This window comes from Simochromis diagramma, unplaced genomic scaffold, assembly GCF_900408965.1.
Source record: "Simochromis diagramma unplaced genomic scaffold, fSimDia1.1 OVJJ01000320.1, whole genome shotgun sequence".
NCBI lineage: Eukaryota > Metazoa > Chordata > Actinopteri > Cichliformes > Cichlidae > Simochromis > Simochromis diagramma.
In genome coordinates, this window is record NW_024386773.1 from 3331442 (window position 1) to 3354223 (window position 22782).

General features: G+C 36.4%; 1 protein-coding gene across 1 annotated transcript; it reads right to left on the minus strand.

Annotated features, from left to right (window-relative positions):
* Positions 1-3964: 3964 nt before the first annotated feature.
* On the minus strand, positions 3965-21924 carry asip1 (agouti signaling protein 1). Its single transcript, XM_040003841.1, has 4 exons — positions 21529-21924; positions 6117-6286; positions 5966-6015; positions 3965-4922 (listed from the first exon to the last, which is right to left on the minus strand). The coding sequence occupies exons 2-4, from the start codon at positions 6280-6282 to the stop codon at positions 4758-4760; spliced, it is 381 nt and encodes a 126-aa protein (XP_039859775.1). The 5' UTR covers positions 6283-6286; positions 21529-21924; the 3' UTR covers positions 3965-4757.
* Positions 21925-22782: the final 858 nt, after the last annotated feature.

The following is a 22782-nucleotide window of genomic DNA, read 5'->3' on the forward strand; positions in this document are numbered from 1 at the left end:
GATGCTTTGTCAGCCTCTTTACAGAGGCTTTCCTACACAGACCAAGTTTTTTTTTGTTTTTTGTTTTTGTTTTTAAAGCATCTCTCTGCTGCTCAAAACATCCTTGTAAACCCGAAAATCACTAATCGTAATCATCATTTCATGTAAAATTACAAGTACATATTTTATAGAGTGCCACAGCATTTGGGTCATGTTTAGCTAGATATTATTGCAGTCTAAATCAACAAGAAATCAAAAGGTCTTGAATCATGAATAGCTAATTTCTGTCACAATACTTTCCTTACATATCAGTTAAATATATCATATATCTTTACTTCAGCAAACAATCTAAACATTAAGCACTTCTCCTCTCATAAATCAAATTTTTATTCCTATAGCTAGGTTGCGAGTTGCTGGTGAAGCAACCCTCTGCTCTGTATTGAATGCGTCACTGCACCGGTTGTATTTCACAGAACTTGTTACCTCAGACTCCTCTGACTATTTTTTAACACATGTTCAGTAAGCAGGGTGCTATGCATCAACATGTTGTAAAGTGGAAGAATGAAAGTATTTCAAAATGACATTGTATTTAACACATTTACACATATTCTAAAAATCCATTGCTTGTGTTTTCTTTCTCTCTCTGTAGCTCCTCTTGTCATAGGTCACAGATCACTTTGGCCCACTATTCAGTGTGGACAAAATTCCTTTGACATCGCCCTGTGCTCATGTATAAAAATGTCTATATAGGGAATAACAGAAGCAGGAGTATGTATTTATTGGTATAGTATGTGTTTATATATGATTTAATATGTGTTTTCTGAAATTAGCCACATGCTATTTAATATAACTGGCCAAGCAGCAAATTAAATACTTTTTGACATACTAACTTCTTCATGCCTAAATATTCTTTCTTCTGTTTTTTACTAAAGGTCACAAGAGGCAACAACAAACACATTTGACACGCAAAGTCCTGATGCCACATTTAGTGGACTTCTGCTAACAGCTTTGAATAAAAGGATCCATAAAATAGCAAACTAAGAGGAATTTAGTGTGATCTGCTCTCTGTCAGTATCTTTCGCCTGTCCCTTCAGAACTCAGAACTGCCTTCCAGCTGTCTGTGATAATCCTTCCTGCTCTATCCAACTTTTTTTCCAAACCAGATGCCTTAACACACACTTTAGACTAGTGGAATGCTGCAAAAATATTCTGACCCAATGAAGTCAGTCTGAGTCAAGTAATGGTGGGGGAAATTCTCCTTAATAGTAATTTTGACAACTAGAAATTAAAGTATCCATAAATAAATAATGTGCATGTTTATATTTGTAGGAGATCAGAATTTATTCCTTCCTCAAAGTTTTTTCTCCTCATGTGAATTTTATTATTATTATTTATAGCAAACTTACTTGTTTGAATTTAGTGGTACAGATGTTGGACAAATATATCTGAGCAATCCTGTCAATACTCACAGCATGGGATTATTTATTTGAATGTATTTTTCCTCACTGTAAATTGCTTTTAGATTTTTTTGGATTTTCACAGCTTAACTACGGCAATAAAAAAAAGGAAAGAAAGAAAGCTACCTGCTTAACCTGATAAAATGTTCAAGCTTACAAAATATTGCTTTACACATATGGCACAAATCACACAGAGTTACATTTTCATGCTAAAAGTACAATATAATTTACTTTTTACCCTCTGAAGTATCTGGAAGTATCTGAAGTAGCTTTTTAGCTACTGCGTCCAATTTAATTAATTTCATTCAATTTATTTTTCATCAGCTGTTTCAACAACAGCTGTCTCAAGGCGCTTATTTGTGTATTTATTGTAAAGTAAAGATCCTACAATATGAGCGAGAGCGAGAGACAGTGATGAGGCACTGAGTGATGGTGAGGAGGAAAAACGTCCTTTTAACTGGAAGAAACCGCTGCCTGAATCAGGTTCAGGAAAGGGCCCTGACCAACTCGGCTGAGGGGACAAAGAAGAGCACAGAGAGACAACGAACAGCAAACAGGCCAAAAACAAACAAAATGAAAGTAGAGAAAAAAGTTAATGACTTGCAACTATGGCGCAGGATTGTCTGGTTTATATGGGTTTTTTTTCAAAGGCACTTTTAAAAAGTGGTTTAAAAAGAGTCATGACACTTAACCATAGAGGTGTACATGACTGGGACATTTTTTTCATCAAATGATGTTTTAAAGAAAAAAAAAAATCCTAAAACCCATAGCTACGGTTAGACTGGAATTTTCTGGATTACAGCTACATGTGCTTTATGAATAGCGCCAGATAAAGAATTGCTTTTCTATAAGCTTTCATTTACATCACAGAGGTCACATTAAAGAGTGGTTGTGCTTGTAATAATAATATAATAAGGGAGCGTAATGTGTGTGCACATTTATGCCTTTTTGTGGGCGACCGTGGCTCAGGGGGTTGGGAATCGCATCTGTAACCGGAAGGTCGCCGGTTCGATCCCTGGGCTCTCTGTCCTGGTCATTGCGTCCCTGGGCAAGACACTTTACCCTACTTGCCTACCGGTGTTGGCCAGAGGGGCCGATGGTGCGATAGGGCAGCCTCGCTTCTGTCAGTCTACCCCAGGGCAGCTGTGGCTACAACTGTAGCTGCCTCCACCAGTGTATGAATGTGAGAGTGAATGAATAGTGGTATTGTAAAGCGCTTTGGGTGCCTTGAAAAGCGCTATATAAATCCATTATTATTATTTTTTGTGCACACAGTTTTAGTTATGAATCTGCATAGTTTTATGTATCTGGCTCTTTATCTAACTAGCCTAATATTAATCTAATATTAATGTGGAACATGATCAGAGTCTATAAAGAAAGTGATATTACTGTGCCTTTGAAGAATTCAATTGACAATTCACTTCAAGTAAGTTAGAATGAGTTTCCCCTGAAGCATATGTATGAAGCATATGCACCTCTGTAACTGATTTGGCAAGTGAAACATTATTCCACAGAGAGAAGGCAAGATAGAGAAGGAGCTCCAAGAGCACAACAGATGAAGGAATGAGGCAATGAAGATAGATATTATCAGACTGAGAGATCATAGAAAAGGTTTTTTTTTTTTTTTTTTTTTGAAAGAATGAAGAATGCATATCAATATTAGTCTGTTATTGGCATCCAATAGCATCGGCCAATATGGAGCAATGAATATCAATGCCCGGATCCTATGGGATACTATAATTTCAAATATTGATTTCTGTATACTAACCAGTTAACTCAATGTTTAAAATAAACCTATCAAAAACTGGTTTGGTTCGAATTTGGCTGATTTATGCTGATTGCGTCCTTTGAATGATCAAAATAGGAGAGTTGAAAACAGGAGACCAGGGCAGAAAGCATCAAGAATTAGAAAAGATAAAGAAAAATACTTCTTCTGAAAAAATGAAAAACAAAAAAACAAAAAACTTTGTACCATACAAGGTGATGGCCAGGACCAGCTGTGGTCACTTTTGATTCATTGGAGGTTCAGGGAGGAGATGCTTTTTTTCCCCCTGTTTACTTCTTTGGGCCAGATTTTCCTTCCAGATCATCCAGGCTGACACTCCCTTGTAATCAATCATCACACGACAGCAGTTATTACTAACATCTCAATATTCCTTATTAGTCATCTCCAAAGGGAATGTGAAAAGTCATGTGTTTATCATAATGTAGCAATTACTTGGAAATCACAACATAAAGGTCCCTGGAAATATCTTTAATTCTTGCCCAACAGGCGGTAATTTAAAACTGGGGAAGGACTCCACCACTGAATTTATTTCCCTCAGTAACAAAGCACAGATGATAATAAAACACTGATTAAACAATCAGTTTAGCATAATGATATGCTGGTGAAGAGAAAATGCTTCTGGAGAAACCTGGGCTTTGTTTTAAATAAGATTTAATTGAACTAAATATATATATATATATTTTTCAATTCATCACACAATTTTATTAAAAAAAGATTGTAGGGTTTTTACCATATACAACGCTTTGAGGTGACTTTTGTGATTTATTTATATATAAATAAAACTGAATTGAATTGAAGTGAACAGTAGGTTGAGACCATTGTACATACAGCTCAGTATAGTACATTTTTAAAAAGTTTGATAATAAAACGTGTCCAACAACCAGTATTGTCCTGTTTGCAAATACACTTAGCCCTTTTGAGTCAGTAAGAAAAAATGTAGACATTTCTGTCTATACACCCCAAAGACATGAACTCAAATAAATCAAATTTAGGATTTAGTCACTTTTTTATTAATTTACTTGTAAATGCAAATTCATACACCTTCATTTCAGAAAACAGGCATGATTTTGTAGACTGTGCGCTAAATAGAACAGAAACAATACTTTTTTTTCCCAAATAATTGCTTTAACATTACAAACATTTAATCCTTAGAAAGCTTAGTAAAAAATACAACCGTTTTTAAGTATACTGTTGCAGTCATGTATTCATGTGAAAAAATAAATTGATTATTTATGGAGAATTTAAATTGTTTTTATGCATGCTGAAAGCTCAAAGTACAATAAAAACTTGCTTTATAACTTTTATTTGAGAGTTTCCTAGCAGTGCTGTAAGCATCACACCCTGTAAGAGTTTAGGAAAGTTCCCTGTGGTGCAATCCTCTGTGATAAAGTGCTTTCATGCAGTGAATTTTAGGGAAAATTATAAACCAAGGGGGAGGAGTGATTAACCTCTCATGGTGTTCATTGCAAGTGGTTTGCTGGAGCATAAACATTTGTTCTCTTAGCCTGGAACTGGGTTAGGCTGCCGGTGGCTATTCAGCAGCGAGGGTTACCCATTCGGCAGTAACAAACAGTTCTGAACAGTCGACACTGGCAGAAAGCACAATAATCACAGCACACGGTGCCTTGAGATTTACAGCTTCCCCACAGGGAAATACAGTTGGCAGGAGGAGGAGGCCGCTTCTTCACACCATATTTGTTCTGAAAGAAAAGGAGAGAGAGAGAAGAAGAAGAAGTTATAACACAGAAAATCATATTTTTAAAACAGGTTGCTCTAAAAAATTAGAAACAATATGTTTATGGAGTTGCTGAACTGTGCAGCTTACCCCCCTTTTTTCTACATGCCTGCACAGAGTAGGAGTTGCTCTGAGTCTCATTGCACATGTGCATAGTGACAATAAAAGGTATTCTATTCTATTCTATTACAAAAAAACCAACAACAAGCACTATTAATGATATTATGTTACTGAGTGTTTTGACTGAGAATTGTGGCATTTATTAAGTGTGTTTATAAAAGCCAGGCACAAGGACCTGAGGCAAGAGAAAAGAACTGCATCCTGACTGCCAACAGAAAACCACACAGGGTACATTTCTGCACAGAAGAATGCATGAGAGGAAAAGCATCTTTGCCAGTAAGTTTTTTCCTTTCTCCTTTTCCACAAGCAAGAGGGTGTGATAAGAGTTCCCTTGCTCTTGTCCACCTTTGATTCTCTGGATGCGGGCACTGTTCTCACTGTTCTTTCATACGGTCAATTTAAAAGGTCACTCTAAATACTGACATGCCTTGATTGGTTGTATGGTTTGATCACTGACACATATAGTCACCGGTTGCAACATTCAGTCCAGCTTGTTCAGTTAATAATAGTAATCAAATCATGGTATATTATAAAACGTTTCATATGTAATATGTTGTTATAAATCTTTCTTTTAATTATTGAATTCTTTAATTTTAATTTGGTTGTTTTAACTGTATTCAAAATTGATTTGATCAACTAAATTACACAATTAAACATAGTTTCCATAGCAAGTTCACTTGTGTAGGGTAGACAGTTTTCATTTTCATTACTTCACTTTAAAAACTAGTATATTAAATGAAAAACTATAATATAATATACTATAATATAATGACGCTATATGATAAAAGGTAATGGAACCCAGTATTATATCAATACCATGGTATTATATTATTATTATTATTATTATTATTATTAATAATAATAATAATAATAATTTTTTGCAACAACCTTTTTCTGTTTCTTTGGTTTCTTGCTCTTCTTTGCAGATTTTGGTAACTCTGGAAGAGAAAATTAAGAATTGCAATTATTAGAAAATGTGTTAGAAAAGAAAAGTGTCATCAGCATGATACATGATACATGATGATCCTTTCAAACTTACCTACAATAACCACAGGGGGTGAGTCTATTTCTAGATTTTGAGACAAAGCATTAGATGCAGAAACTCTGCTGGTGGAGAGTCTCTCATCTGGGATCATGTGGGCGCAGCCGAGGAAGTAGTCTGTCGCAGCCAGAAGAAAGCAACTTAGCAGCAGTGAGATGTGCATCTTTCTGTGAAAACAAAAACAAGTAATGGATGTCTGTTAGATAAACAGCACATCAGGAACTCACTCTGCAGGAGGGGGAGATATAGGAGAAGTGGAGGAAGATATCAGCCTGGGCATCTATTGTCTTGTGTAGTCTGGAAGATGAGTGGATGACGAGGTGGGTGCAGTTTTCTCTGTGGTGGGGTCGGGTGGACTGTCCTGGGCTCTGCGGGGCAAGGTGGCGCTGCCAAACTAGGCCCCAGTCCAATGGGGCCTGGGCCCCCCCTTTCCCTGGCGGGTTGCAGAGTATCCCTTTTCCCGCTCCACCACAATCACCCACACATGCAGGGCCTTGGGGTAAAGATGTGTCACCAGGGTGCAGGGGAGGCATCCCCCCCTCTGTCCCGTTCTGGCTGCCTGTGCCTCAATTTTATCTCACAACTTAGACATTCACATTACTCACACTCTCATAACACATACATATAGGATCTTGGGGGTGGGCACGCTACACGGAATCCAAGTTACCATCAGGGTGTACACCTCACCCCTGGCGTCGTTGCCCACCTCTCAATTTTAAATACATGTAGACATTGAGGGCTAGCAGGAGGGACTATGCGCTTACCTGCTGCTCTCTGGCAGGTAGCACCATGCCCTCCTGGATTTTAAATGCACCTTAGAACACACATGCATCAACACTACATATGAGCGGGCGGAGGGAGGTTTGGAGTCTTCACACACCCCCGTTCTCTGCGGCCTGCTGGAGTGGGAGGGCTGAGAGGAGGAGTTGGCCGTCCGATTGGGGTCTGGAATGTGGGGCCTCCCTGCTGCTGCCAAGCCGGGGCAGTCTGCTTCTCTCCACCCCAGGGAAAAGGGTAACACCACCTGGGTCTGGGTGCAGTTTCCCCCTCCAGGGGCAAGGGTACCTAGACCTGGGGCTTAGAGTACGCTTGGGGAGTGTGATTGTGTGTACAGTGTTTCTTTATGTCTGTCTCCACGTTGGGTGAGTGTTGAGTAAGTGCATATGAGAGCATGAGGGTGGGAATGGATGTTTGTATCTGTGTGTGCCTGTATGTCTGTGTCTATATGTCAGGTTGGGTATCAGATGCCACCTCTCTGGGGACATCTCAGGCCCTCCAAGGTATGGAGGCCTATCTCCCCCCACCACTTCCCCTGCCAGTGGCAGACGCCCTCAGACATCGGTGCATTGGTGTTTTTTTGTGTCTGGGGATGGGCGTCCGGGTACACACCGGCTCACTCCTTGGTGGCTGCTTGTCGGGGCCTGGAGCCTGGGGCTCGCTCGGGCCACTTCGGGGGTGGGGTGCCCTCAGCCTCTTGGCCTGGGGCTCGGTCACTCAGGCACAGCTGGCTGCCGGCGGAGCTCACGGGCACGTCACTGCAACCCCCCCTGGCTTCTGCTCCACGGCTGCTGAGTGACCCCTCATCTGGGACTCTCCTCAGCTCTTTCTGGGACAGTGGCGTGGCTGCCCCTCTGTTGGTCTTCCTTGGTCTCTTGTGTTCTGAGGGCCTCTGGATGTCTGGAGTCTTGATCTCCTCCATACCTGCTTCATGCCCTGGAGGACGGGGCAGTGGCCCCCCCACACCCTCTAGCAGATCATTACATGCATCTTTCTTCGCCTTCAGACAATAATTCTAATAGCAAAAGGGCCAAATCCGGACAGGCAAAAAAAAAAAGAAAAAAAAAAAAAGATAAACAGCACATCTGTTTATCTGTAATTTGAAAACAATAACTACATTTTAAAAACATCACTAGAAAAACAGTAAATTGGCCTGATGAGAAGTGTTTTAACTTCAAATAAGCTTTCTCATCATATTTGTTAATGAAAGATATTTATATTTAAGATATTATATTTAATACCATGTTTTACTGTGATAAATCTGTTTACTTTATTCTCTGCTTTATCAGTTTGTCTGCACACAAAGTAAAAACAGACAGAAAAGAAAAATGAAATGAAAGTAGCTCAAAAATGATGCTGTTCTTTGAAACACAAGGCAATCCTTATAAGCTCCTACAATGAAATGCAAATATTTCAAGCACAGTCAATGGGTTTTTTTCTCCTTCCATTTTTTAGAAAATAAACAATTGTGACAATGGTTCAGTGATATTTTTTTAAAAATAAGTTATCCATCTAAATTTTATTAAAGCTTAAAACGTGCGTAAAAAAGTGAATGGTCACTTTGACTCTCGGGTAGACTGCTTCAGTTTTGGTGACTGCTTTTAGTATTTTCTGCATCCTGTTGTTACTGAGCACTGAGTTGCACTCCACCTGGTCACTTTTGACATTTCAGCTGAGTGCAGTCAGGATAATCTACAGAGAACCAGTAATCAATTTTCTTATTTAGGATCGGGGGGATTTCAGCTATTCCAGCAACAACTGAATTTTTGGTCAAGCAGTCTGTCTAACACTAGACAGGTGAATTTCGAATCAGCAGTTAGCTTCAGAAGCATGTCTTTGGACTATGGGAAGTAACCAGATAGCCTTAGGGAAAGCTACACAGGCTCAGCAAAAAAAAAAAAAAAGGCTCCACACAGAAAGGCTTCAGCTGAGTAGGAGGTTTTTACTCTGTTATTGTATTTCAGTGTGTTTCAGATTAGCAACAAATACACATTTTACATTCCAAAACAATGTTTTTCTGTCTGTACAAAAGGTTTTGCTGTATTTTTCATACTGATCAAATACTAATTAATATAAATAACATCATAGATACACTCTGCACAGAAAGCAACAGCTCTGGTGGGGAGTGTAATTTGAACTGTTGGGAAGGATTACTACTTTGAGGTCAGTGAGAAGGTTTAGTCGGGCTCTATGTTTTTCTTTTACTTTTCATTGTGATCATTATCTGGACTTAAATATCACAGTTTGTACATTTCTAAAGGTTTGGTGTGAGCAGTGTCTATTTTGTTTTCAGGGAAAGGCTGTAAAAATAACTTGCATGCAAATATTTGATGAGGAAAAAGGAAGAAACAAGGAAATTATGAATGTTAACAGTACTTTTACACAGTGCTTTAAAAGTATACATAAAATAAACCTAGACTGAATTTTGTTGTTTTGTTCATACTTATTTTTAAAGTTTTTGTACATTATAGTTGTATGTTACACCTTTTTCTGGCTTTTAATTTTGGATGACTAGAAATGTAAAAATGACCAGTATTGCAATATGACATTATTATTATTATTATTATTATTATTATTATTATTATTATTATTATCATTATTGTCATTATTATTATTATTATTATTATTATATGTAATCATATCAGTGTCACACAACCAAAACAAATCTAAATTGTGAAATCTATCCTCAAAAAATCCAAAATCCCAAACAGTCTCATGAATTTTATTTTATGCATGTTATTCTTAATTTGAGATTGCCTTTTTATTTTTTTCTGCAAATGAAATCCATACCATAAATGGAAAACACCAACCAAATTCTGTGCACCATCCCAGTTACTCCTTCCTTTGGCAACTGAACAAGAAATTTCAATACCCTCACCACTGTAGTTCACCTCTGTGCTTTAAAAGACATGGCTCCTATAACATATGCTTGAAATATTGTTCAAGACTCTGGATAGTATTATTGTATCCAGCATCCTCAAAACCACATCCTCCTGTAGTATCAAAGCTGAGCCAACCAGTGAAAAATAAACTTTTGTAGAAGCTGAAACGCAAAGCTCAGCTGATAGTTTTATTCATCACAGACTCAAGAACTCTTCCAGCTGATTCTGCCTTGACTTAAATAGCCTAGGCTGTATAAATCCCATATGTTCAGAGACCAAACCAAAATAGTTTTAAAAACACAGTTTTATAGCAGTTTTTTTTATAGGGGACTTGCCTTTAATATCAGGTTGTTTTTGTACTGACTGCTAGTAGTTTATTTCAATTTAATTCTCCATCACATGGTGGTTAACCTGATTTAAAAACCTGTTTTGAAAAGCATCATCATTTTTATTATTATTTAATATAAATTAAACAAGTTGGGGCATATTTCCTATTTCCAATACAATTTCCAAATATAATTACAAAATTGATTGTAATTAACTATCACAGGATGGTTTTCCACCTTGCGTCAGTCCAGCTTAAAATAGTCCAGGCCCAGCTTATAACTTTTTTTTTTTGCATGGTAAAGGTTTAACTGACATATGTGGATGTGGTGACAAAATGTGTTCACTGACAATGGTTTTCACTACAGAATGGTGTCTGTTTTTAATGCTGTGCTTCGTGAGGGCCCCTAAATTCTTGGCAATTTTATGATGAGAAATGTTATTTTTACATTATTGAACTATTTGACCACACAGTCTTTCACAGAGTGGCAAACCGCACCCCATCTTTACTTCTGAAACACTCTCTGAGATGCTCTTTTAATACCCATGTTTAATACTCATGTTACTAATTTGCCAGATTAGTTGGCAGATGTTCCACCAGATGTTCTCTGCATTGCACAACTTCTCCACTTTTAATTGCAATTAAATGCTGCTGGCGTCAAATTCAAGACTCGGTAGACATGTTTTTAAAACACAAAAAAAATAAAAAAATTTGTCACTTATTAATATTTTACAGTGTGCTGACATTTTTGGAAACATTAAGCTCAAATAAAATAGGTGAAATCACTTTCCTTTGCTTCAATCCAGATAATCCATGCTTTTACCCACAAATGTGGATTTCTATTAGACATTGATGGCACTGAATTTACCATCAGTATATATTAAGTTATACTTTAAGAGGTCTTACAGTAAAGTGACTTGCATTCATTATCAAGAGGAGGTCTGCTAATGTTCATCCTAATCCTTTTCTTGCATTCCCTTCCCAAACAGCAGCTGCAAAATGATTTAATCTCTCAAAGGAGTAAGGGTTGAAAAACGACCCTTGCCAACTCAAATTCCTGAATACTCATTTTGTAACTAGCCAAAATATGTGGAATAAACAAACAACTAAATCAACTTAAACAATAAGATATACACAAGCATTTTTGACAAAGAAGATCTGAGTCGTTCGCAACTCATGCCAGGTGGACTTGGCGTGAATTCAAAGGTGACCATAATCACCGTGATATAATAAAAACACATTTTAGCACCTTCTCCCACAGATCTGATAAAAATTAATTTTAAATTGAGTACAACGTTAAGAGCTAAGCATTTCCTTTGAAAGCAGGACAAACATAAAAGGAATGCCAAACACATACACTAAGTCAAAAAGCACCTAAAACCACCTTAATATGGCTCCTTTCCTGCATCTGGATAGACTTTAGCACGTCAGCTGAGGATCATGGATGCTGCTTCTCATGAGGTTTTGGAAACCACATTATAGTGCATTGAGACATTTCAAAGCGGACTGATTTAAAGAGGTGAAATGATGACAGTAAATGCAGAGGGAAGGTTAACAATCAACAAAAAATATGTACAGATGTGCAGGCAAAATATGAAGTGCAAAGTCTTTTTTTCTCTCACGGCAGTATTTTGTTCTTAGAAAAAAATCCTAAAAGGTGATTTGTAGGCCAAGACAAGGGTGATACAAATTTCATAAAACTTTAGGAGCATATTTCAGTATGAAGTAGGTCTAATGACTTCTTAAGACATTTTGTTTATATATTTTTGTTATCATCAAATCAGCAAATAATTGTTTATTGCAAAGGTAATCATTTATGTGGAAAGGGATTTTTTTTCCTTTCCCAACTCAGCTCATCCAATTAAACTAAATTCAATTTTATTTATACACATGCCAAATCACAACAACAATCGCCTCAAGGAGCTTATATTGTAAGGCAGGCCCTACAATAATACATACAGAGAAAATCCATGTCTAATGTTGTATTTCTCTTTCACTCACTCTCTTGCTCAACATCTGAAGAGTTAGAAAATAGAAAAGCTAAAAGTTACACCCCTCATCTTGTAAGGTTAAATGTGAGGTGAAAGCTACGTAATAATCCAATGATTATTCATGATCCAAGTCATGACAAAAAGCCTCGAATTTCATAAATATACCAACAGAATACATCAACATTTTCAACTCCATGAACTACAAGGATTACTTGATGAAACACCTCTAGAGAGAACTCCTGAAATAAGTCATTCAAAAGTCATGTGTATTAAAAATAGAAAAAAGGAGGTATGTTTACAGCCAAATTCAGCATGCAGTGGAAACACCACAAATCAACGAACATGATCTTTAAGAGATTTTTGTGAAAGTAGTTCACCTAAACACAGTCTAACTCTCTCCTATGACAAGCTCCACCAATTTAAAAAAAAAGGCAATTATGATATATCCATAGGACACAAAAAAAAATTTTCTTGAAAAATGCATAAATACAAATCAGTGAATGAATTAATGAATGAACAGATAAACAAACAAATTAATGGCCTTTAATTCTGGTCATCTGATATATTTGTCATGTGGTGCTGAATGGAAAGCTCCTTTAAAATTTACCTTTCATGTTGCAATATCATGTTGCAGAATGCCAAATCTTTATTACTGCTGTTTATGTAGTTTAGATTGTGGATTCTATTCCTAAGATGTTTTTAATAAAAACATTAAAAAAAATAATAATTAGTATTTTTGAGAGTTCTGGATCAACCAGTCAACTGGTGCACGGGAATGGCAGCTTTACAACCTAAATTCTAATTTTAAAGAAATTTCTCAGCTTGAACATCTGGTTTGTAGAACAGCAGAGAAAATGTGCTCTATTTGCTTTTCTCTACATTGTAACCTTTGGCTCTATTTCTAAACAGAAAAATAATCAGAGTCATGCATTAAATTGATATTTGGCAGGTGGGGGGTACTCTAGGATAAGATGTTGCACTTGAGCATTGGGAAAAGAATTTAGATAAACTCATAAATAAATAAGAATAATTCTTATTGAAAAGCTCCAGTATACGCACTTTGAGCAGCTGACATGTCCTGCTGCTGCTACTCCCATGTTTCCTGGTGGATTGTGACACAACTGAATTTATCAAGTTATAAGCAGGCATTACATGATGACTGATTTCCCACCTTTAGGCACTAGAAAGCTGTTATGAAGGTGGAATTCAGTCAGTAAATCACCTTAAATTTGATTTGATACGCGTTGTACTTGATGTCATTTAATTCCGACCATCAAATGTTACTGAGCAGTCCTCTCATTTTTTTGTCCTCTCTGAATGACGTTATCTCACTACCAGAAGGATTACAGTCCAAACAACACAGAAACAGTTTGTGTGTTTGCTCATATTTGTTGAGCTGAAATGAGCTGCTGCATTTGAAATTTCCTGCCATTTAAAAAACAAAAAAAAACTTTAAAAAAAAATACTACTTCATTTTCCTCTTTTGTAGCTGTTAGCTTCTGTTATTAGTTCCTCCACTTAGGTTCAAATCTTGTGAAGACATGTACAGATGTGACATAATAACTCTTATCAAATGCGTTAAGCCTTTTATATGGAGTCTATTTTGAAAATATAAGCAATGGAAAGCACAGGTATTTGTGTTAAAATGTAGGGAGTAAACTACAGATACCTGAAAATTCTACCTAAACACAATAAAGAATATTTGCACTTTGTTACTTCCCACCTCCTAAACGGACCTGTGTTTGAGTGAGTTTTCATTCAGCTGTGAGATGGTTTTCCATTTGGCTTTGCACACTTCTATTTATCTTCTAATTTTGTGGCACATCTCTACTTCAGGGACATAACATCTGTGTTAAAAGACACAGATGTCATCGCTGTCAAAACTGTCATACTAGACACTCAGAGAATCCAGGGTTTCCTGCCTAGCCATAAACTAATTTGCTTACTCAGAGATCTACAAAGATTACCCCCACCTCAACAGGCCCATGCCCACTGTTTTCTCTCTCCTTTTGCTTCTTAAACACACGTGCACCTCATAATTGATGCCTTGTGTGCAGGACGAAGAAAGAATCATATCAGCACAGTATTCTGTTGCTAGAAATGTTACATCATCCCAGATGATTTGTAGCTTAAGGTAGAGTAACATATAACTAACGTTTCAATAGTATTTGACTGATTATATTACAGTAAAGTAGTCCTAACTATGTCAGTTCACTTTTGACTTGCACATCAGTCAACTAACAATTACTGTTATATTACTGTCATACCTTAATGTGGCTAGAAAAAAAGTTTTTGTTTTTTGTTGATGCCTAAACTCAATTTTCTGCCTTAGATGGTCTTTTATAATTAAAAAAGCAAAGATTTTGGTTCATCTTTTGACCACATATGCACCAATACCACTTCATGATGAACATTTTTCAAAAAAGATCCCAAATTCACACACCATGAGATGCACACATTCATACCTGAAGTAAGTTTTTTTTTTCTTTTTTGTGTCATAGTTGGAGAAATTACAGCATTATAGTTGCTCAGAAAAACCCTCTTGACCTCGCTGCCGTGTCACATACTGAGTAAATTATGTAATTTACGTACCACTAAGGTGACCCTTGAACACAAGGTTTTGCACCTTGACAAGAAGCACATTTCTTCTGCCATCACGTTCCCTCTACACGATTAGACGTGTGTTTGTAAGTGCATGTTAAGACTGAAAGGCTTAGCTGCGTAGAAAAAAATGCACACTAAGAGAGGCACACAGGAATGGCTTATCTTATCAGTCGTACACCCTTCATGTTCTCTCAAATACACAAAAGAAGAGGTTTCTTTTACAATAATACCAACATATTATTATAAATAGCCAAAGAAAAAAGGGAATCTAAAACCAGAAAAACTGTGCATTAAGTTAATTGAGATAAAGAAAATATGAGGATAAAAATAAGGCAAGGTTCAGATTGTTTCCAATTCCAGCTACACTTTGAATAAAACTCTCCAAGCTAATCCAATAATTTGAGGTTTTGGATAACGAGCTCAAATTATGTCATTATAACACTACAGTGTTTTTTTAGAGGAAAATAAATGTGTTCTTCTTTCTGTTCTCCTCTGATAATCACGTTTTCTGTGGTTCAGCTGCACTAGGTACACATGTAATGCGTGACATAAAGAATGTTTTCGCCCTACCACAGCTGAATCTCCCCCGTGGGAGCCTGAATTGGATAAGCAGAAAATAATAGATGGATGGATGGATATAAAGAAAGTAGGCAAACCAGGTGGTATCTTGTTCAGCTTATGTGTCCTTAAATAACTGGTTATTTCATGCAGGTGTAAAAATCGTCGTTACAAATAAAAGAAAATGAAATGTAACCACGTAGAATCTGAATTGTAGGAAGTTGGATCTATTAGTGATAATATGCTCTATAAGATCCGCATGTGGTGGAACTTTTGCCTGTAAAAAAAAAACAGTGAAAATCAACTTAATTTAACCAGACCATCAGCTCACGAACAGTTCTCACATCAAAGATGGTGAGATGTTTTTTTCTGGCCACACCAAGACAAAACATCTGACCTTCACCTCAGAGAAATCAGTTCAAGGATCCTTCTCTGAGAGTTGTCTGTTCAAACACACACACTCACACCCACACAGACTCACTCACTCATATTTTTTGAAGACACATGGTTAGGAAATTGTGGTGAAGCTGAGGGAAGAATAACAGCACAGTATCCCAGTGGCCTGGTTCTCATTTTGAAATAATTTTCAGTAATTTCCATCACCATGGAAGTCAGCAATAAACTCACAGGGTTCCCTTTTAAATTGATCTGCTCTGTTGCAGAGGCTGTTGGCTCTGTTTTTCGCACACAGCCCTTTGTGCCTTTTTTCTTATTTTTCTTCTTCTTTTTTTAAATAACTTTTTTTTTAAACAAAAGGAACCAAACAGCAGGGAAGCATAAACAGAGTTTTTTTTTCTATTCAAAGAAATAAAGCTGACTTTTTCAGAAAACAAATATCCATTTATTTGTATTTTTTAATTACAAAAAGTGTCAATACCATCAATGGCTAAATGGACAACATCAAAAACTGTCAGTATCAGCACTGAGCAAGAAATCACATTTGTTGAAATTATATTTATATTTTTACACAAGAATTTTTACAAAAGAATTTTCATTTGAATGTTTTCTTTTGCTTTAAAGAGAAAAGAAAATCCACCCAATATTTTTCTTATCCATTACAACACGTAGAGAGAAAGTTCACCCATTCAGTTTTTAAATGAAATATTAGCTTCAAATAACCCTAAAAAAATGTCCTTTCAATGTGCCAATAAAAATCAAACTTTTAGCCTCAGTCTTAAACACAGACAAACGTTTATCATGTTTCAGGGATAAAGGAAGGTCAGTGCCTTCAAAAACAACTCTTTAAGGCCAGCAGCGTTTTGTGTGTGTGTTCTGTGATGTGTTTCTCATACTTTTCATAATCCTTATCCTTGAGTTTGATTTTTTTACCAGATGGATTTGCTCTGACTGTCCAAGCGCCAGAATCCAAAAGAGAGATAATTTTAGATTAAAATGGTTTCTGCGCTTGTCTAAGTTGCCCTGAACTGCAACTGTTTTACTATTTTGTTTTGTTTTTCTTTTCTATTGTTACATTTTCTAGGAGCTCCAGCTTCTAAATATGTTTTTCAGGTTTCAAAATCTGAACGTTACTGGAATATAAAATATTTGTCTTTGGATTATCTGTCATCAACTATTAGGTTGCAAAAAAATGCCACAGTATATAACATATGTCATTTTTATTTTTTGTTTATTTTTTGTATATTACCCTTACTTTAGGAAGCACATCACCAAGTTTATTTTATAGTGTTACCTTGAGATAAACTTATATTAGAAATAGACTTCCTCTTTGTTTTTGTACCAAAAACCTTTTTTGTCACTGCTCTTGTTAACGTTTACTCAGAAGAAAAAATTATGTTGTCCAATGTTTAAAAAAAAATTAGGGAAAAAAAAAAGAAGTGCAAGCTTCCATGTTTTTTATTTATTTATTTTTAGAGCTGCTGTAGGCAGTCATCTGTGTGTTTTTGTTACTGCGGGCACAGACCATGCTGAGGTCATAATAATATTTTCAAGTGTGAAGGGATATTGAGAACAAATATCCTTTTAAATGGAATATTTTTAACGCTCATCAACTATAACCATGAAAAGAGGAATGCGTCTTGTGCCTTTATGAAGGGTGGAAAGTATACCTTTAATTATTGATTCCAACATCAAACCAGTTTTTCATCAAATGCTCAGAGAAACTTTCCAGCCCTTTCCTGCAGCATTCTTCACTTTCACACTGCTGGTTCGTATGTTCAGTCTGTTTCAAATTCTCACGTTCACTAAAATATGTGCATCAAACCTCCACAGCGTTCCCATTTTTACAAGCACAGTGGGCTCATTAAAGCCGAACACTGTTGTCTGATACAGCTGGAAACATGCTGATGAAAATCTGATTACACAGAAATGTTCTAATAACTCAATAATAATAATAAAAAACAAACATTTAAACAGCAATGACATGGAGTATTAATGAATGTGTTCATAAGAACGCTCCTGAGGTTTTCGCTGAGACACACCTCTGGGGAAGTCTGTGGGGAACTATTAAATGCCGTTTCACATTTCAGCTGATTTTCCAGTTGAAAATGAAAAGGTTATATTTGTTAGTACTAAAATCTGCCAGCCTTTCATGAGAATCAAATACTGACAAAACATAAAGGTGGGGCACCAAATGTGAAGTTCAGTTTATTTCGATTTTCAAAGATGTGATGCAAAGAGTATTCAAAAGTAAGCTACTTCATTTTTGCAGCGTGACTAATGTTGCAAATAATCAAATATGGATTAGATAAAATCATAAGGACTGTATCTGAAATTAGTGTTAACTTCAAAAGCTGAATGTAAATGAAAATCACTAAATACTGCAAAATCCTTTACTTTTTAAAAAGTGAATAAAATTCATTTAAATCCACAGTTTTATAGGTTTTACAGTATTTTGATTACCTGTCCCCCACACGTGGACATTGTAATACCTGAAAAGTTTTGTTTCTAGATATCACTTCTATAAAACATAGAAAAGAACAAGAGTAAAAGAAAAATCCCCAGCAGACCTCATAACAAAGTTCAGGCTCTCCTATGTTCCAAGAAACAACTCTTAAAAAGGCCAAAGCTCAAAGGTCAGCTGCTGAATAATACTAGTGTGGCTCAACCTTTTGTTTGTGTTCGGACCCAGAAATCTGGGAACTGAGAGCGTTTTATCTCTCTCATCAGTGTGTGTGAGGCAGCTTTAAAAGAGAAGACGAGAGGCTTCTGGCAGATTTGGGGTATGACTTCAGGAGGATAAATCAGCCAGACAGTAGTTTTAATGTCTGTGTCTCATCTATCATCTACCATCTGGGGCTACTTTGCACTGCGTGCCTTTTATCTGTTAGTTGTTCCACAGGTAGATGTAAATTATTCTAAATGGCAAAGTGTTTGGAAAAGTGAACAACATCTTCTGATCTTCCTTTAGAATTTAAATATCTTAAAATGAAAATACTACAATATATCAGACCTTCAAGGATTTTTATAATAAGATCCTACTATTTTTTTTCCCATCATGAAATCCAGCATATTAAAGCACTGTAGCCAAGCCAACTGCTGATATTTCACGTTTCACATATCACATACCCGTGAGTTTAAAAAGCAACAGGAGTTTCATTTTACAAAGTAAATACCAACTTTATTACATTCCCACCATAGCATATTGACAGTAACTGCACGACTGCTAAATTAAGACCTAACATGTCTTGATTTCTGTTCTGTTACAGCATGCTTGAAGACATAGTTATGGAGCGAGAGAGAGAGAGAGAGAGAAAGAGAAAGTCACAAATTTGAAACAGAAAACTTAAAAATTGTAATATAAACTCGTTACCTGATGGTAAAGATTTAACTGATGTGCTGTTACATCGCACATTTTATACATGTTTTCATGTTCTGCAGCACACCAACTGAAAATAAATATTTCCAACATTATTGCCAGCTAATAATACTGTCTTAATTGTCAGTAAGATGTCTAAGAAACCAGAGAACAGACACAGGTAGTATTTTTTTTCCATCTCCTGCTGCTCTATTAGGTCAAGGTATGTAAAGACACAGTAAGAGAAAGCAGACCAACCAGAAAACCATATCCAGCGAAAGTGTCTATGAGAAAATTCTGACGACTGCTTCTGTGTGCTTATTAAAACTAATCAGCAGCTATAAACCTGTTTGAAGATGGCTAATTATTCAAATGTTTGGCAGCACAAGAATGTACTCAACATTACTGAATGACTGTTGCTCCTGTTTTTTAAGTAAGACTAAGCTTAAAGAAAAGACCAAAACAAACTACGTGTAAGTCTGTCTTTAGCGACCGCCACTAAAATAGGAAGGAAAAATGTATTTATTGAGGACTATATTAAGTGGTAGATTACAGCACTTTCTGGTAGCAGATCCACAAAGCAAGAAATGTATTACAAATAAAGTGTGTTTGATTTGTCATACATTTATAACAACCTGCCACCTTGTGCAAAACTGCAAAAGAGTTCCTAGACATGACAGAGACGAATAAGCGATTAGGCTCTTCTCAGTTTTATTTGATCATAGTATAGAAACATTTAAATAAAGACAAAATATAACTTTTATTCCTTGTAATTGTGTTAGGAAATCTTCTCCTATTGAAAAGACTTTGCATGAGATCTTTAATCCCTAACCTTGAAATAATCCTATTCTCCTGGGATTATACATGGACAACACAAAAAGAGAGAGAGAGAAAAAAAGAAGCTTTTTCTTAATATTTTCAATTCATCTTTGTTTCTATAAGTAATATCTTTGCCTGTTGTGAAGTGTATGAATATTCACTATATTGGGAAGGTCGCACCAGACAGCGTCCACTGTTGCTAGCGAGTGCTTAACAATCACTAGTCAATACTTTGTATCCAAAACAAAACTGAAACTCTTACAAAGTGTTTATTTTAAGTAAAAAAAGCAAAGCATGCAATACGTCGGTCCATCACAATAAACATCATGTACTGTCACACAGGATCCCAGATGGCACTGGCTTTAACTTGCATTGATTGTTTATAGTTTTTTAACATACTAATTATTAGGTGCCATTTTTTAATTAATATTTCTAATATGATTAACTCAAATAATAAATTATAATGTGTTTTTTTTCTCTATTTAACAACCGTAGAAATAAAGGTAGGAGAAATTATGTTAAAAACATATGCAAGCGCTGAGACACACATATTTATATTCACTCTTTTAATGTTCTGAGCACGATCATCAGTTTCAGAATGTGTTCTTAAAATATTAGTACACTCTGCAGGTTGCAAAAATTCAGTTTAATATTTTGTAATAATAATATTTATTTTTTAACATATAATCAAACATAATATAATAAATAATAATAATAACAAAAATATTTATATACATACAATGAAAAGACTGTATATTTCATTATACATGTGAACTGTTATGCATACATATTCTATAGGGCTATTAACGTAATGTATTTAAAAGGGGAAATGAACTGGAGAAATTGATCCTTTACGCTATCCCAGCAGCTCAGACTCAGACCCCTGCGCAGTTTTACATATTCAGTCAGCAATCTGCTGATGTGCTGTTCCTTTGGAGGTTCTACTGACATTTCAAAAAGACTTTTAATGTAAATACAAGAAGCATTGATTATTATTATTTTTTATTATTATTCATTTCAGTGAATGTCTCGGAACGATGATACCTGACAGCTGCCAATAATGGAACAATACGGTATAGTCGATAGATGGAGCCCTGAGAACACTGGCGCTCTACCGGAAAACAATCGGGAAAACTGCTCTTGTTGTTTCAGTTATACTTCGCTACAGATCTTACTATGAACACGTGTGAAGATCTAATTCGGTCCTCAGTTACCAGTGACGACTTGATCAGCGTCAGTATTTTCGTAATAATTTAGCATTAGTGGTCTGAAACTCTAAGTCACATCACAAAATAAATCAAACACATTGACAACTGAGCTTGAACAATGACTAATTTGTTTCTCGTTATTGGTTTAAGATTTTGATTTCAACTATGTAACTGTGTTGTGCCCATTGTATTTTATAGGCCACAGCTGGGGAAATCCTGCTAAAACAATTGGTACATGGGAGACGACATTTGAAGGATTTTTTAACAAGCTCATAAAGGATGACTATGGCCAAAATCTTGTTTGTGACTTGAAACAGGATTGAGGAAAAACGATCATAAAAAGCATTTTGAAATTTCTCATACATCAGTGATCCAGGTCTCTGAGCCTCAGATGTCTGTGTTATACTTTCGTTACCGTGTCTTTCTGGTGCTCAAACGATTTCATGGAACATTTCAAACAAAACAAGACAGGAAGAAACTATTTGTCTTACCTGTGTTTGCCAGGCCAGCTGTCTGATAGTATGTCACACTCAGTTTCTCGTTCTTTCTTGTTTCTCGTTTCTCTGCGCTCCTCTTTCCCCCCCTTTCCCTGTCTTGCTTCACGTCTTTATTTCTCTGCTACTTTTAAGCAAGTCACCACTCTCCTTTTCTCTCCTCCCTCTCTTTTCCCACACTTCACCTCTGATTTCGTCTTCTTTTTTTTTAAGAATCCTTATTTTTTTGCCTTGTTTAACTTCCCCCCCTTTAGCTGTCTTGTCCGCCTTCCTCTTTTTCGCTCTGTCTGTAAAAGTTTGCCTTGTTTTTTCCAAAACGTCTTTTTATCCTGCCCTCCTCTGTTTCTTCTTTTATCTGTTCTTAAGGAGCAATACCTTGCTGTTGATAATGAAGACATACTGGGAGGTTTGTACTGGAGGCGGGACCAGTGCTGCAGTACTTTGGGGGATGGGAAAGGTCACATTATGCAGAGAATAGACTGATAAATGTAAAACAGACCCTCCTGTGAAGTGCTCTTATGGTAGGCGCTGTCATTATAGCCCTCTTATGCATAAAAAGCCAGTGTTTGGCCTTTTGTGAAAATTTTCCTTAAATAACTTTCATCTGTTTTATCTGTCTATGATGTCCAATTTAGGAAACTGGCAATCCCCCAGCCTGTCCAGTGTACTTTTGCTTCTGGATGTAATTTTTTGGCATTTAGCGTTCCAGTCGGGTCATACAATATAACCTATATCCAGACAACACATTAAGTCTAACTGTAAGCAGGTGCTGATTCTGTTGTGTGTTCATGCTGGAAAAGTGACAAACTCCTTTTCTCAATTCTGTCATCTCCCTCTCATCACCCCCGGCCAGTGAGGCAGAAGGTTGGTCCTCCTGAGAGAGTTCTTCCTTCCCACTGTCACCAAGCACATGCTAATAAGGGGATTCACCTGCTCATTGGGATTCTTTCTTTAATATTTGCTGTCGTCACCTTATATAATATAAAGCTTGTGACTGCTGCTGTGATCTGGTGTTTTTTAATAAAATTGAATAAAATGACACCACTTGGCAGCCATCTTTTTAATATTTCATTTAAACTGTGTGTGTACTGAAACACCAGTCATGTCTGATTAAAGCTGCTTAAAATGATTGCTGATTTTGCCTCAAAATATATTTTAAAAAAAAGCTTTGCCTGCCCAGTTCTCAGGGGGAAAAAACACAAATGTTTTGAGATGGAAAGGGACATCTCATCAGAACCATACCACATAAAT